The sequence below is a fragment of the Bufo gargarizans genome, chromosome 10, assembly GCF_014858855.1.
Source record: "Bufo gargarizans isolate SCDJY-AF-19 chromosome 10, ASM1485885v1, whole genome shotgun sequence".
Taxonomy (NCBI): Eukaryota; Metazoa; Chordata; class Amphibia; order Anura; family Bufonidae; genus Bufo; species Bufo gargarizans.
In genome coordinates this window covers 9,673,228-9,686,101 of record NC_058089.1, presented here as the reverse complement: position 1 = coordinate 9,686,101, position 12,874 = coordinate 9,673,228, and the positions used below count along the sequence as shown (strand labels likewise).

The 12,874-nt window shown below is 47.5% G+C and overlaps 1 protein-coding gene across 1 annotated transcript; it reads right to left on the bottom strand.

Annotated features, from left to right (window-relative positions):
• Positions 1–1,318: 1,318 nt before the first annotated feature.
• LOC122920187 (L-lactate dehydrogenase A chain) lies at positions 1,319–12,218 on the bottom strand. The gene is made up of 8 exons (XM_044269460.1): positions 12,063–12,218; positions 7,325–7,456; positions 7,119–7,236; positions 6,106–6,279; positions 5,720–5,893; positions 5,228–5,345; positions 3,007–3,130; positions 1,319–2,551 (listed from the first exon to the last, which is right to left on the bottom strand). Exons 2-8 carry the CDS (start codon positions 7,448–7,450, stop codon positions 2,387–2,389), a joined length of 999 nt encoding a protein of 332 aa, XP_044125395.1. The 5' UTR covers positions 7,451–7,456; positions 12,063–12,218; the 3' UTR covers positions 1,319–2,386.
• Between the last annotated feature and the right edge of the window lie 656 nt (positions 12,219–12,874).

The following is a 12,874-nucleotide window of genomic DNA, read 5'->3' as shown; positions in this document are numbered from 1 at the left end:
GGGGTGTCTTCTTTCCAAAATGGGGTCACTCGTGGCGTAGTTATACTGCCCTGGCAATTTAGGGGCCCAAATGTGTAAGAAGTACCTTGCAATCAAAATGTGTAAAAAATGCCCTGCAAAATCCGAAAGGTGCACTTTGGAATATGTGCCCCTTTGCCCACCTTGGCAGCAAAAAAGTGTCACACATCTGGTATCGCCGTACTCAGGAGAAGTTGGGGAATGTGTTTTGGGGTGTCATTTTACATATACCCATGCTGGGTGAGAGAAATATCTTGGCAAAAGACAACTTTTCCCATTTTTTTATACAAAGTTGGCATTTGACCAAGATATTTTTCTCATCCAGCATGGGTATATGTAAAATGACACCCCAAAACACATTCCCCAACTTCTCCTGAGTACGGCGATACCAGATGTGTCACTTTTTTGCTGCCAAGGTGGGCAAAGGGGCGCATATTCCAAAGTGCACCTTTTGGATTTCACCGGTCATTTTTTACACATTTTGATTGCAAGGTACTTCTCACACATTTGGGCCCCTAAATTGCCAGGGCAGTATAACTACCCCACAAGTGACCCCATTTTGGAAAGAAGACACCCCAAGGTATTCTGTGAGGGGCATGGTGAGTTCCTAAAATTTTTTATTTTTTGTCGCAAGTTAGTGGAATATGAGACTTTGTAAGAAAAAATAAAAAAATAAAAATAATCATTTTCCGCTAACTTGTGACAAAAAATAAAAAGTTCTATGAACTCACTATGCCCATCAGCGAATACCTTAGGGTGTCTACTTTCCGAAATGGGGTCATTTGTGGGGTTTTTCTACTGTCTGGGCATTGTAGAACCTCAGGAATCATGACAGGTGCTCAGAAAGTCAGAGCTGTTTCAAAAAGCGGAAATTCACATTTTTGTACCATAGTTTGTAAATGCTATAACTTTTACCCAAACCATTTTTTTTTTTTGCCCAAACATTTTTTTTTTATCAAAGACATGTAGAACAATAAATTTGGTGAAAAATTTATATATGGATGTCGTTTTTTTTGCAAAATTTTACAGCTGAAAGTGAAAAATGTCATTTTTTTGCAAAAAAATCGTTACATTTCGATTAGTAACAAAAAAAGTTAAAATGTCAGCAGCAATAAAATACCACCAAATGAAAGCTCCATTAGTGAGAAGAAAAGGAGGTAAAATTCATTTGGGTGGTAAGTTGCATGACCGAGCGATAAACGGTGAAAGTAGTGTAGTGCCGAAGTGTAAAAAGTGCTCTGGTCATGAAGGGGGTTTCACCTAGCGGGGCTGAAGTGGTTAAAAAAAAGTAACAAAAAAAGATTTTTTAATTATTTTTTTTTTATTGTTGCCAAAGTTCATGTTGCCTCAGATTTTCTGCTGTAAACACATTAAACTTTCCTCTCATGGAAGTGAAGATAACATACGAGACACATGTGAGATATATATATATATATATACTCTTCTATAGATTCTCTCTTTGGTGATGGGAACAGAACACCTAATGTGAAATCCTATCCGCGCTGTAAACATCTTCTGGATCTTCCGTGGTCACAGGAGTCTCCTACTTGGCCATGTTGTAGAAGTACAGTGTTCCAGTTAAAGGGGTAATCGGGGTCAGGCTGGCTGCTAAGGAAGGGCGACCCAACTACCCTACTGTTATTAGAGATGTTATTGTTATGAAATATGGTTCATTTGGTGGTAAAAGCAGAATTGTGTTATGGATTCCTTTACCACGGACCATAACGTAATTCTATGACTGAACGCCTTTAGAGGCGTTCCGTTATTTAATCCTTCATAGTAGAAGTCTACAGATCCGTCCCGTTTTGCAGCCCATAGACTTCTATTATGACAGAATGCCTTTAAAGGCGTTCAGTCATAGAACTGTGTTATGGTCCGGAATCCATAACGCAATTCTGCTTTTACCACCAAACGAAGCGTGAATTTCTAAATATGAGATTCGCTCATCTCTAGTTGTTATGTAGTGTATCCATAGCAACCAGACTGACTTAAACTGTATAGGCGCTAGGCCGCCAACAGAGGCAAGCACAAAGTTGGTGGGGGGCCCCTTTAAGTGGACAGCCGCTGCCTTCATTCCTTTTGTTTTCTCAGGCCAGGAAGATGCTTGTAAGGGCCACGTAAATGTGAATGTCAGACGATGATAATTGGTTAATCCCAGAGATTATTAAGTTAACCCTTTCTGTAACCTAGTGCCATGCGCTACCATAAGACACGGTACTACGCCGCGGCCGCCTGTACAGACCGGAACATCGCTATTGGCAATTTCACAAATACAGATGATTACAACACAAGGGAATTGACCTACGCAAAAAGTGCAACTTAAGAAGACATTGAAAAGACAACAGACACGTAAACGGAAGAGCACGGCCTAGAACTGCAGCTCCTTCTGGATACCCCATAGTGTGTCTGCGCTCTTCCTGAGGCGCTCCTCCTCCTCAGCCTTCAGGGTCATGTTCACCACATCTGTAATGCCCTGGTTACCCAGGACGGATGGGATGCTGAGGAAGACGTCCTCCTTTACACCGTACATTCCCTGGAAAAGAGGCATATATACTGAATATCTGTCACATGGGAGCAGTATTATAGTAGTTATATTCTTGTACATAGGAGGCAGTATTATAGTAGTTATATTCTTGTACATAGGAGCAGTATTATAGTAGTTATATTCCTGTACATAGGAGCAGTATTATAGTAGTTATATTCTTGTACATAGGAGGCAGTATTATAGTAGTTATATTCTTGTACATAGGAGGCAGTATTATAGTAGTTATATTCTGGTATATAGGAGGCAGTATTATAGTAGTTATATTCTGGTATATAGGAGGCAGTATTATAGTAGTTATATTCTGGTATATAGGAGGCAGTATTATAGTAGTTATATTCTGGTATATAGGAGGCATTATTATAGTAGTTATATTCTGGTATATAGGGGCAGGATTTTAGTTGCCCTTTTATAAAGTAGACACCAGTCCAGTGAGAATCATGTACCTTCACCATAGTGGAAATGGGATGAACGCGTCTGAGGTTCTTCAGGGTAGTTTCAGCAAGATCTGCGACTGAGAGGCCGATGGCCCAGGACGTGTATCCCTTCAGCTTGATCACTTCATATGCACTACAAGAAATGCAGATTCTCCATCAGTAACATTCTCCACCATGTATAGCAGATGAATGATAACGCGAGTGTAAAACCATATGAACCAGGGTATAATATAGAACAGGTCATTCACATTTCTGACAATGTATAATATTACTAGATGGGATTAGTGTATTTTTTTAATATCCAGATTGGATGGCGCATGAACTGGAATTCCCTACAATTTAATGCGACTCCACCTTTGATTAGCATTGCTCTGTAGTCAACAGGAGGATCTGAAGTTTGTCTCCACATTAGTCTATTGGTGTAAAGGTAACGGAGCCAAACGTCTGACACCAGCGCAAAAGGAGAGTCAGAGACCATTGGAAAAAGCCAGTTTTCAAGACCCCCAATCTCTATGATAGATAAGGCCAAAAGCCAACACGCTCTGCTGGAACACCCACAAACTGCTGGATTTCTGACATTGACTTTGCAGGAGCAAAGAGTTTGGCCTGTCACAGACTAGAGACATTGGTTTTGGGTAAATTGTGACTTTTCAGTAATTTTACTTGTAAAGCAAGTTTGATAAATCAGAGCCCAAATGTAGAACTTGCCATTTATGTAACATATCTTCATTACACGGTCTGTTGCTTTCACTTATTTTACTTTTTTCCCCCCACATTGTAAATAATGATCTGTTGCTACCTGGAAACTGACAAGTTGCTGTTGACGGACTTTATTATTTATGTACAAGGACCCAGTGTAGCTCAATCCACACATGAATACATGGCAGTGATGCCTCCACCTAGTCTGATCTATTGAGATCAGTCAGAGCACCTACAGCCCGGTCAGTCAGTCAGAGCACCTACAGCCCGGTCAGTCAGTCAGAGCACCTACAGCCCGGTCAGTCAGTCAGAGCACCTACAGCCCGGTCAGTCAGTCAGAGCACCTACAGCCCGGTCAGTCAGTCAGAGCACCTACAGCCCGGTCAGTCAGTCAGAGCACCTACAGCCCGGTCAGTCAGTCAGAGCACCTACAGCCCGGTCAGTCAGTCAGAGCACCTACAGCCCGGTCAGTCAGTCAGAGCACCTACAGCCCGGTCAGTCAGTCAGAGCACCTACAGCCCGGTCGGTCAGTCAGAGCACCTACAGCCCGGTCGGTCAGTCAGAGCACCTACAGCCCGGTCGGTCAGTCAGAGCACCTACAGCCCGGTCGGTCAGTCAGAGCACCTACAGCCCGGTCGGTCAGTCAGAGCACCTACAGCCCGGTCGGTCAGTCAGAGCACCTACAGCCCGGTCGGTCAGTCAGAGCACCTACAGCCCGGTCGGTCAGTCAGAGCACCTACAGCCCGGTCGGTCAGTCAGAGCACCTACAGCCCGGTCGGTCAGTCAGAGCACCTACAGCCCGGTCGGTCAGTCAGAGCACCTACAGCCCGGTCGGTCAGTCAGAGCACCTACAGCCCGGTCGGTCAGTCAGAGCACCTACAGCCCGGTCGGTCAGTCAGAGCACCACTAAATAGAACACTTGTCAGCAGCTTGTTGATGGTTTTCATATAGCAAAAAGGAGTGAAGAGGGTCAACTAGCTGCCAACACATCTGTTATTCTACTAATGGGGTTGTCCAGGATTAGAACAGCTTGTCTGCTTTCTTCCAAAAACAGCACCACACCTGTCCAGAGGCCATGTGTGGTATTACAACTCAGCCACATACCAGACAACCCATGAACAGGTGAGGCGCCATTTCTGGAAGAAAGCAGCCATGTTTATCCAAACCTGTATAAACCTTTTAATTGCTTCACTTATGTATTGGTCCCCCGCACTGGGTTGATGAAGACAAGTAGAACACATGAAATGCCCAGCTTGTCCTCATACGAGTATCTGCCAAGTGGAGGAATCTGTGCAAACCAGAATAAGATCTGTCAGCAGTCACTTGCTGATGGTTTCCAGATTTATTTATAAAAAGAAAAATAAATTATGTATTTAGTAGAATAGTGGAGAGTTTAAACAAGGACAGGATTGGAATACTATCCTGTCTGTATGCACAGAAGTCTAAAGCTGTGATCAAACTACATCTCCCATCAAGCTTTGACTGCTGCATGCCTGACTGGAGTTGTAGTTTCGCCACACAGAAGCTTTACCTGTCAACCACTTGTTTGTGAACCTCCTTCCAGTTCTCCTTGTCGTTGTCCGTCCCCATGTCAGGATTCAGGGTCTTCAGGCTGACGCCGGCTACGTTAACCCCGCTCCAGACGGCCACTGGAAGAGGAAGGGTATAGTGATCAGCTTCACCCTGCTTTTCCAGACCCCTGAATGGCACTTCTATGTACGCCCTGACACCTGAGGATTGCACATGTTATACTGTGAAGATGAAGCAGAGCGAACCAACGAGGACGTCCCGGCAATGAGCGCCCAGTGCTCCAGAACCGTCCTGTACACAGCAGAGCCGACCAGCAGGAGGCTCCACTGCTTCACCCGGGTTTGCCATCTGACATTCAGCGCAGAAGTGATATAACCTTTGTGGAGCCTGCAGGGTGAAGGCTGCGGCGTCTGACCTACTTGTGTTACCGCCGTGACCTTTCAGAGGAGATATATATAGAGCGTGTCTAAGGGTATGTGAGGTTTCGTCTCACCACTGGAGTCTCCGTGTTCACCGATGATCCAGCCGTGACAGCTCAGGGGGTGGATGCCCAGCTTCTCTCCCATCAGGTAGCGGAAACGAGCAGAGTCCAGGTTGCAGCCGCTGCCAATGACGCGGTGCTTGGGGAAGCCACTGATTTTCCAGGCCACGTAGGTCAGGACATCGACTGACAAAGAAGAAAACACAAGTTAGAGCAAATAAAGGGGCCCCCAGGATATGCACCCCCTGCAGTCTACTGCACCGTCATCTACTGTACTGGGACTAGAGGTCCGGGGTGAGGCCGACCAGCTGCCTCCATTAGTGCAGCATCCTCATTGACTATGTCCCCCCCCTCAGGGGTCAGGTAGTCAATGTGCAGAGTCGCATCCCGGGACTCACCAGGATTGGAGACAATCAGCAGGATGGCGTCAGGACTGTACTTTACAATATTGGGAATGATAAATTTGAAGATGTTGACGTTGCGCTGCACCAGGTTCAGGCGGCTCTCCCCTTCCTGCTGACGGGCTCCGGCTGTCACCACCACCAGCTTAGAATTGGCTGTGACGCTGTAATCTGCAATAATAATAAAAAAAAATAAACAGTTTATCCATTGATAGAGTCTCGCGCCAGTGATGCCACGTGCATATTCAAGATCTCTGCTTGCTGCCAGTAAAATGAAAATGTTTTTGAATTTTGATCATGTCCTGCTCACACAACTGCACATTACCCTGCTACAGAAAGCTCCGATACGCAACCAGTCTGGACAGGTTTTGGCCTGAATGGAAACAATCATGGTTACCATTCACTGCCAGCAAGCAGAGATCTTCAAAAACTGAGGAAATGAAACGAAGTTGGTATAACTTTTAATGAACCCTTAGCTCTAGAAAAGTCAGATGACCCTCTAAAGAACACGTGCCAGCAGGATCAACACTATTAAACCAGACATGCTGCCTGATGGGGTTTATCCTGCTGAACAAAAGGATACCTGTCTTGTGAAAATCGGATGCAGCGTTCCAGAGGAAAAATACTTTTATTCTTTACATAAATATGGGCTTTCCATGCACTGAGGGGGAGGGGCCAGCCCTGGATAACTAAGGGTCCAAGCCCCGCCCCTCAGTGCAATGACGTCTTTATTTGCGTAAGGAATAAATGTATTTTTTCTATGGATTTTTCACGAAACAGGTATCATAACGATCAACCCTACCAGGTGGTACAACCAATTTTAATAGCTTTGTTCCTACTATTGGATGCCCTTTAAGAGCAGCTGGAGGAAATCAATAGTTCTTGATGGGTAGGATGGCTCAGGGATCATTTAAAGCCATCAGGAGGGCCCTTTGCTATGCATATCCATTCCCACAGGCCGGCTGGTGACCACTACTGTGACCCATAAAGGACTGCAGAGGTGGACTTACCTTTGCCAGACACAATCTTAGGAGTCCGCAGGAAGAGGCTGCCATGCTGTAAATCCATCATTTCGCCCTTCAGCTTGTCCTCAATCACGTCGACCAGGGCGAGCTCATCGGCCAGATCCTGCAGGGCGAATGCAAGAGGGAGACGTATGAAGCAGAGCCAGGATCCTACAGAGACCTCCGGGGTCAACGGTCAGAGCTAGCCTCACCTTCTGCAGGATACTGATGGCGCAGGCCATGCCCACTGCGCCAACGCCGACAACGGTGACCTTGTTCTTGGAGACGGCCGGCTCGGACACCACATTGTGGATCAGCTTCTCCTTGGTGCTTGCCATCTTGTCCTGTAGAAACATGCACAGAGCGGAGAGGTCACGTGCAGGTCATACATTAACACGCAGCCTCCACATCGGAGTCCGTAAACATCCAGGCGATGACGCAACCCAGCCACGGACCCGATCAGGTGACCCACGTCAGCAGACGTCTAGACTACTGGAGTTGTTAAAGGGTATTTCCACCTTTTAAAAATCTATTCATCTGGGAAAGCTGGACGACGACAACCCATTTGGCCGCAATGGTGGTCACCACAGTTTCCCAGGCTCCTGTATAGCCAGGCAGGACCGCCATGCGGAGTCCTGGAAAAGTTGGGAGGCAGTCTGTAGGACGCCACTTCCTATTATAACAGGACCGGTACAAACCCATCGCGGCCTGACCCCATAGAAGTGCCAATAATGATAGGGCGTTCCTTGAGCGCTGCAGTGCAGAAAATGTGAAGATGAAGCAGAGCCGACTTGGTTATCGTTCTAAATAAATACTGACCCCGGCCCTAGCACATGTTAAGGCATATTAGTTAATTGCATTATTTACAGGTGGTCAATCAGACCAAAAAAGCCTTGTTTTGTGCCATTTACTACACGTTAAAAACATAACTTTATAATTACTCGTCTACTGACTAAATAAAAAGTATTTAAAAATATCAGCTGCGTCACTTGGTTACACATCTTCAGTTTCGGCCTAATGGATTCTGAATAGATAAGGATCCGCTCAGAATGCGTCAGTTTGCCTCCGTTCCGTCTCCATTCCGGAGGCGCTGCCTGCAGCGTTTTGCTGTCCGCCTGACGAAGCAGAGCCAAACGGATCCACAAGGTAAGGCTCCATTCAGACGTCCGTAAAAATGGGTCCGTATCCGTTCTGCAATTATCCGAGACGGGTGCGGACCCATTTATTCTCTATGGGGCTGGAAGAGATGAGGAGAGCATACTATGTGCTCTCCGCATTTCCAGTCCGCAGCGCCACAAGAAAATAGAGCAGGTCCTATTCTTGTCCGCAATAGGCATTTCTATGGGGGTGCCGGCCGGGTGAAATGCCGTTCCGCAACGCACTACGGACGTGTGACTAGAGCCTGAGTCAATGGGGACGGTCCGTTTTCTCTGACACAATAGAAAACGGATCCATCCCCCATTGACTTTCAAAAGGTGTTCAAGACGGATCCTTCATGGCTCTAGAAGACATAATACAACCGGATCCGTTCATGATGGACACACGCGGTTGTATTATTGTAACGGAAGCATTTTTTTGCAGATCCATAACGGATCCGCCCAAACTGCAAGTGTGAAAGTAGCCTGATGCAGCTGGTATTTATAAATACTTTTTATTTAGTCAGTAGACGAGTAATTATAAAAGTAGCAATAAAAGTTAGGTTTTAATATGTAGTAAATGGCACATGTAGAATGAGGCTTTTTTGGTCTGGTTGACCACTGTGCAATTGCACCATGTGTGCCAAATTACAAACTCAGCTCTGCTATGTGTTTGCCAGCGTCATGTTCTAATAACGGCTCCTTGCGGCGTTTCCTCTGCATCAGAAGAGCTGGGACTTCACCCAAACGACGGCAGGAAGTGAAAGGCGGGGGAGGTAAAGCTCGTTATATTCACAGGCGGCGTACGGGCCTCGACTCGCCACAGGCACCGAGACAACAAAATCCGGCTGCGACGTAGGTGCGATAGCCGCCATACTGGGAAGGAGGGGGGGGGGGGGGATTGGTCTGAAGGCAGAGGATCAACATATAGATCATATATATCCGTACCGGACGGCGCCTAAATACCCGTAGATAGAGCTACATCTTCTAACACCTTGGAAACCGGTTGACAAGGTCACCTAGATGGAGGTTTCTCCTCTGGGGACTTCTCATTGTTTCTGTGACACACACTCAATCGCATCAGAACACTTAACAGGCAGATGTACTCAGCTCCATTGTTTTTTATGTTCCATGTCATGCTCAACCTGTGGCCCTCCAGCTGTTGTAAAACTACAACTCCCACAATGCCCTGCTGTAGGCTGTTTGGGCATGCTGGGAGTTGTAGTTTTGCAACAGCTGGAGGGCCTCAGGTTGAGCATGCCTGTTCTATGTGATGTGACATAACCAGACAGTAACCCTGCTGGCTGTCCTCCTATAGGCGCAGTCGGTGACGTCTCGGGTGCAGCAGCAGGAGGTTTGTATTCAAGGACACAGGGATGCAGCGGATCCCCTCCCCCATCACATGGTCCAGGAGGCTGCAAATAGATGCTTCATCCTACATGGACTTGTGCCCACTGAATTATAGATCAGAGCGCGCCCGGACCCCGGGAAGACATCCCTGCAAGAAGTCTCAGAGCGCGCCCGGACCCCGGGAAGACATCCCTGCAAGAAGTCTCAGAGCGCGCCCGGACCCCGGGAAGACATCCCTGCAAGAAGTCTCAGAGCGCGCCCGGACCCCGGGAAGACATCCCTGCAAGAAGTCTCAGGCTATTTTGAGGAACTGCCTTGGCATCCATTAACGACTCGAGGTCAAGTGATGTGACCTCTACAGAGTACAGTGAGCCCTGCCCCGTACTGTATGATGAGACCCCACGTATGGTGCCAACCCCCCCCCCCCCCTCCCCTGCACAGTTATTATGAGATGGCACCGTCCCTTTGAGGATCCCTATTAACGACCCATCGCAGGGGCTGGATGGTAATCAGATCAGAAGGGTTTAGGCCTCGGGTCACCAGCAGGCGACATGTTTAGTGCACCTGTCACTTGTGATGCATGGAACGGGGGGGGGGGGGCAACCCACTAGGTGGGCATGCTCGCATTTCTAGTTCCACCAAGCAAAATGAAAAGAGAGAGGGGGGGGGGATTGGCTAATATTGTCCAATACTCTATAGAAAACTGTTTCCACCAAGCAGCAGCCCCACCCGTCACGTCTGCACATCTCCCCCCCCCCCAGGACTGACTCACTGCAAGGATGCGGAGGACGAGGGGCACCGCGCCAACCTGACCCGACCCTGCAGCCCCCACTTGTGTCACAGACGCTTCTGCAACTGAAACCCTGGCTCTAAATACTGCGACGGGCCCCGCGAAGAACTGAGAAAGAGTGCAAACAGACATATGGGGATATGTGCAGTATATAGAGGTGCATCCCCCCACCAGGGCAGGGTATATGGAGGTATACACCCACCAGTACAATATATAGATGTATACACCCACCAGTACAGTATATAGATGTACACCCCCACCAGTGCAGTATATAGATGTACAGCCACCAGTACAGTATATAGATGTACACACCCACCAGTGCAGTATATAGATGTACACACCCACCAGTGCAGTATATAGATGTACACACCCACCAGGGCAGTATATAGATGTACACACCCACCAGTACAGTATACAGATGTATACACCCACCAGTGCAGTATATAGATGTACACACCCACCAGGGCAGTATATAGATGTACACACCCACCAGGGCAGTATATAGATGTACACACCCACCAGTGCAGTATATAGATGTACACACCCACCAGTGCAGTATATAGATGTGTAGCCACCAGGGCAGTATATAGATGTACAGCCACCAGGGCAGTATATAGATGTACACACCCACCAGGGCAGTATATAGATGTACGCAGCCACCAGGGCAGTATATAGATGTATACACCCACCAGGGCAGTATATAGATGTATACACCCACCAGGGCAGTATATAGATGTGCAGCCACCAGTACAGTATATAGATGTACACACCCACCAGGGCAGTATATAGATGTACACCCCCACCAGTGCAGTATATAGATGTATACACCCACCAGGGCAGTATATAGATGTGTAGCCACCAGTACAGTATATAGATGTGTAGCCACCAGTACAGTATATAGATGTACACACCCACCAGGGCAGTATATAGATGTATACACCCACCAGGGCAGTATATAGATGTATACACCCACCAGGGCAGTATATAGATGTATACACCCACCAGGGCAGTATATAGATGTATACACCCACCAGGGCAGTATATAGATGTACACACCCACCAGGGCAGTATATAGATGTACACACCCACCAGTACAGTATATAGATGTACACACCCACCAGTACAGTATATAGATGTACACACCCACCAGGGCAGTATATAGATGTACAGCCACCAGGGCAGTATATAGATGTGCACCCCCACCAGGGCAGTATATAGATGTGCACCCCCACCAGGGCAGTATATAGATGTGTAGCCACCAGTACAGTATATAGATGTGTAGCCACCAGTACAGTATATAGATGTACACACCCACCAGGGCAGTATATAGATGTACACACCCACCAGGGCAGTATATAGATGTACACACCCACCAGGGCAGTATATAGATGGTGTAGCCACCAGTACAGTATATAGATGTACACACCCACCAGTGCAGTATATAGATGTACACACCCACCAGTGCAGTATACAGATGTACAGCCACCAGGGCAGTATATATACAGTAACATCTGATTGTAACATTTTGTTGCAAAAATGTAAACTATAAACACAAAACACATCCACTGCTGATATATGATATGACTACATTGTATAGTGAAATTTTAAAGCTACAAGTGATGCTGTAATGTAATGTAATGTTGGGGTCCAGGGAGGAGGGACTACAGCGCTCACCTGATGCCCGTTAGGTGTCTTCCTCTCGCTGTTGCCGCACTCTGCTCTTCTGCGTAGGAGCTCTGGCGGAGGGATACAGTTTTATAACCGGCTCTCCGCTACGTCAGCGGTGATGCGACCTTATTTGCATAGGACGCGGACGTGCCCGGGCTCAGGTTCTGCGGCTAGCGGTAGGATCTGAGGAGGTGATACAGTAATGAGGCCGCGTGAATGAAGGGCTGAGGGATGCTGTAAATTAACGGGCTGTGACTGTGACATGGAACCGTCCGGGGGGACCTGTGACATGGAGGAGTCCGGGGGGACCTGTGACATGGAGGAGTCCGGGGGGACCTGTGACATGGAACAGTCCGGGGGGACCTGTGACATGGAGGAGTCCGGGGGGACCTGTGACATGGAACAGTCCGGGGGGACCTGTGACATGGAACAGTCCGGGGGGACCTGTGACATGGAACAGTCCGGGGGGACCTGTGACATGGAGGAGTCCGGGGGACCTGTGACATGGAGGAGTCCTGGGGACCTGTGACAGGCTGGCATGGAGATGGTGGTGGAATATGGGCAGCTGATCCTGCGTAAGAGAACAATTTACAAAAGTTCTGGTTGAGAATGTGCCAGCCGTCCAAAGACTAGTGACAACATGCCAGATACATATATACCACAACAAACTGCCAGCTGTAAAAGCCCCCATAATAATGTGCTGGGCACAGATCCCCTATAATAATGTGCTGGGCACAGATCCCCTATAATAATGTGCTGGGCACAGATCCCCTATAATAATGTGCTGGGCGCAGATCCCCTATAATAATGTGCTGGGC

Bases quoted from the DNA above. Each gene is read 5' to 3' on its own strand.
- LOC122920187 (XM_044269460.1), bottom strand. From the start codon at position 7,450: ATGGCAAGCACCAAGGAGAAGCTGATCCACAATGTGGTGTCCGAGCCG. The intron at 7,237-7,324 runs GTGAGGCTAGCT...TTCGCCCTGCAG, and splicing joins CCATCAGTATCCTGCAGAAG to GATCTGGCCGATGAGCTCGC. The intron at 3,131-5,227 runs GTAAAGCTTCTG...CATTTCTTGTAG, and splicing joins CACAAACAAGTGGTTGACAG to TGCATATGAAGTGATCAAGC.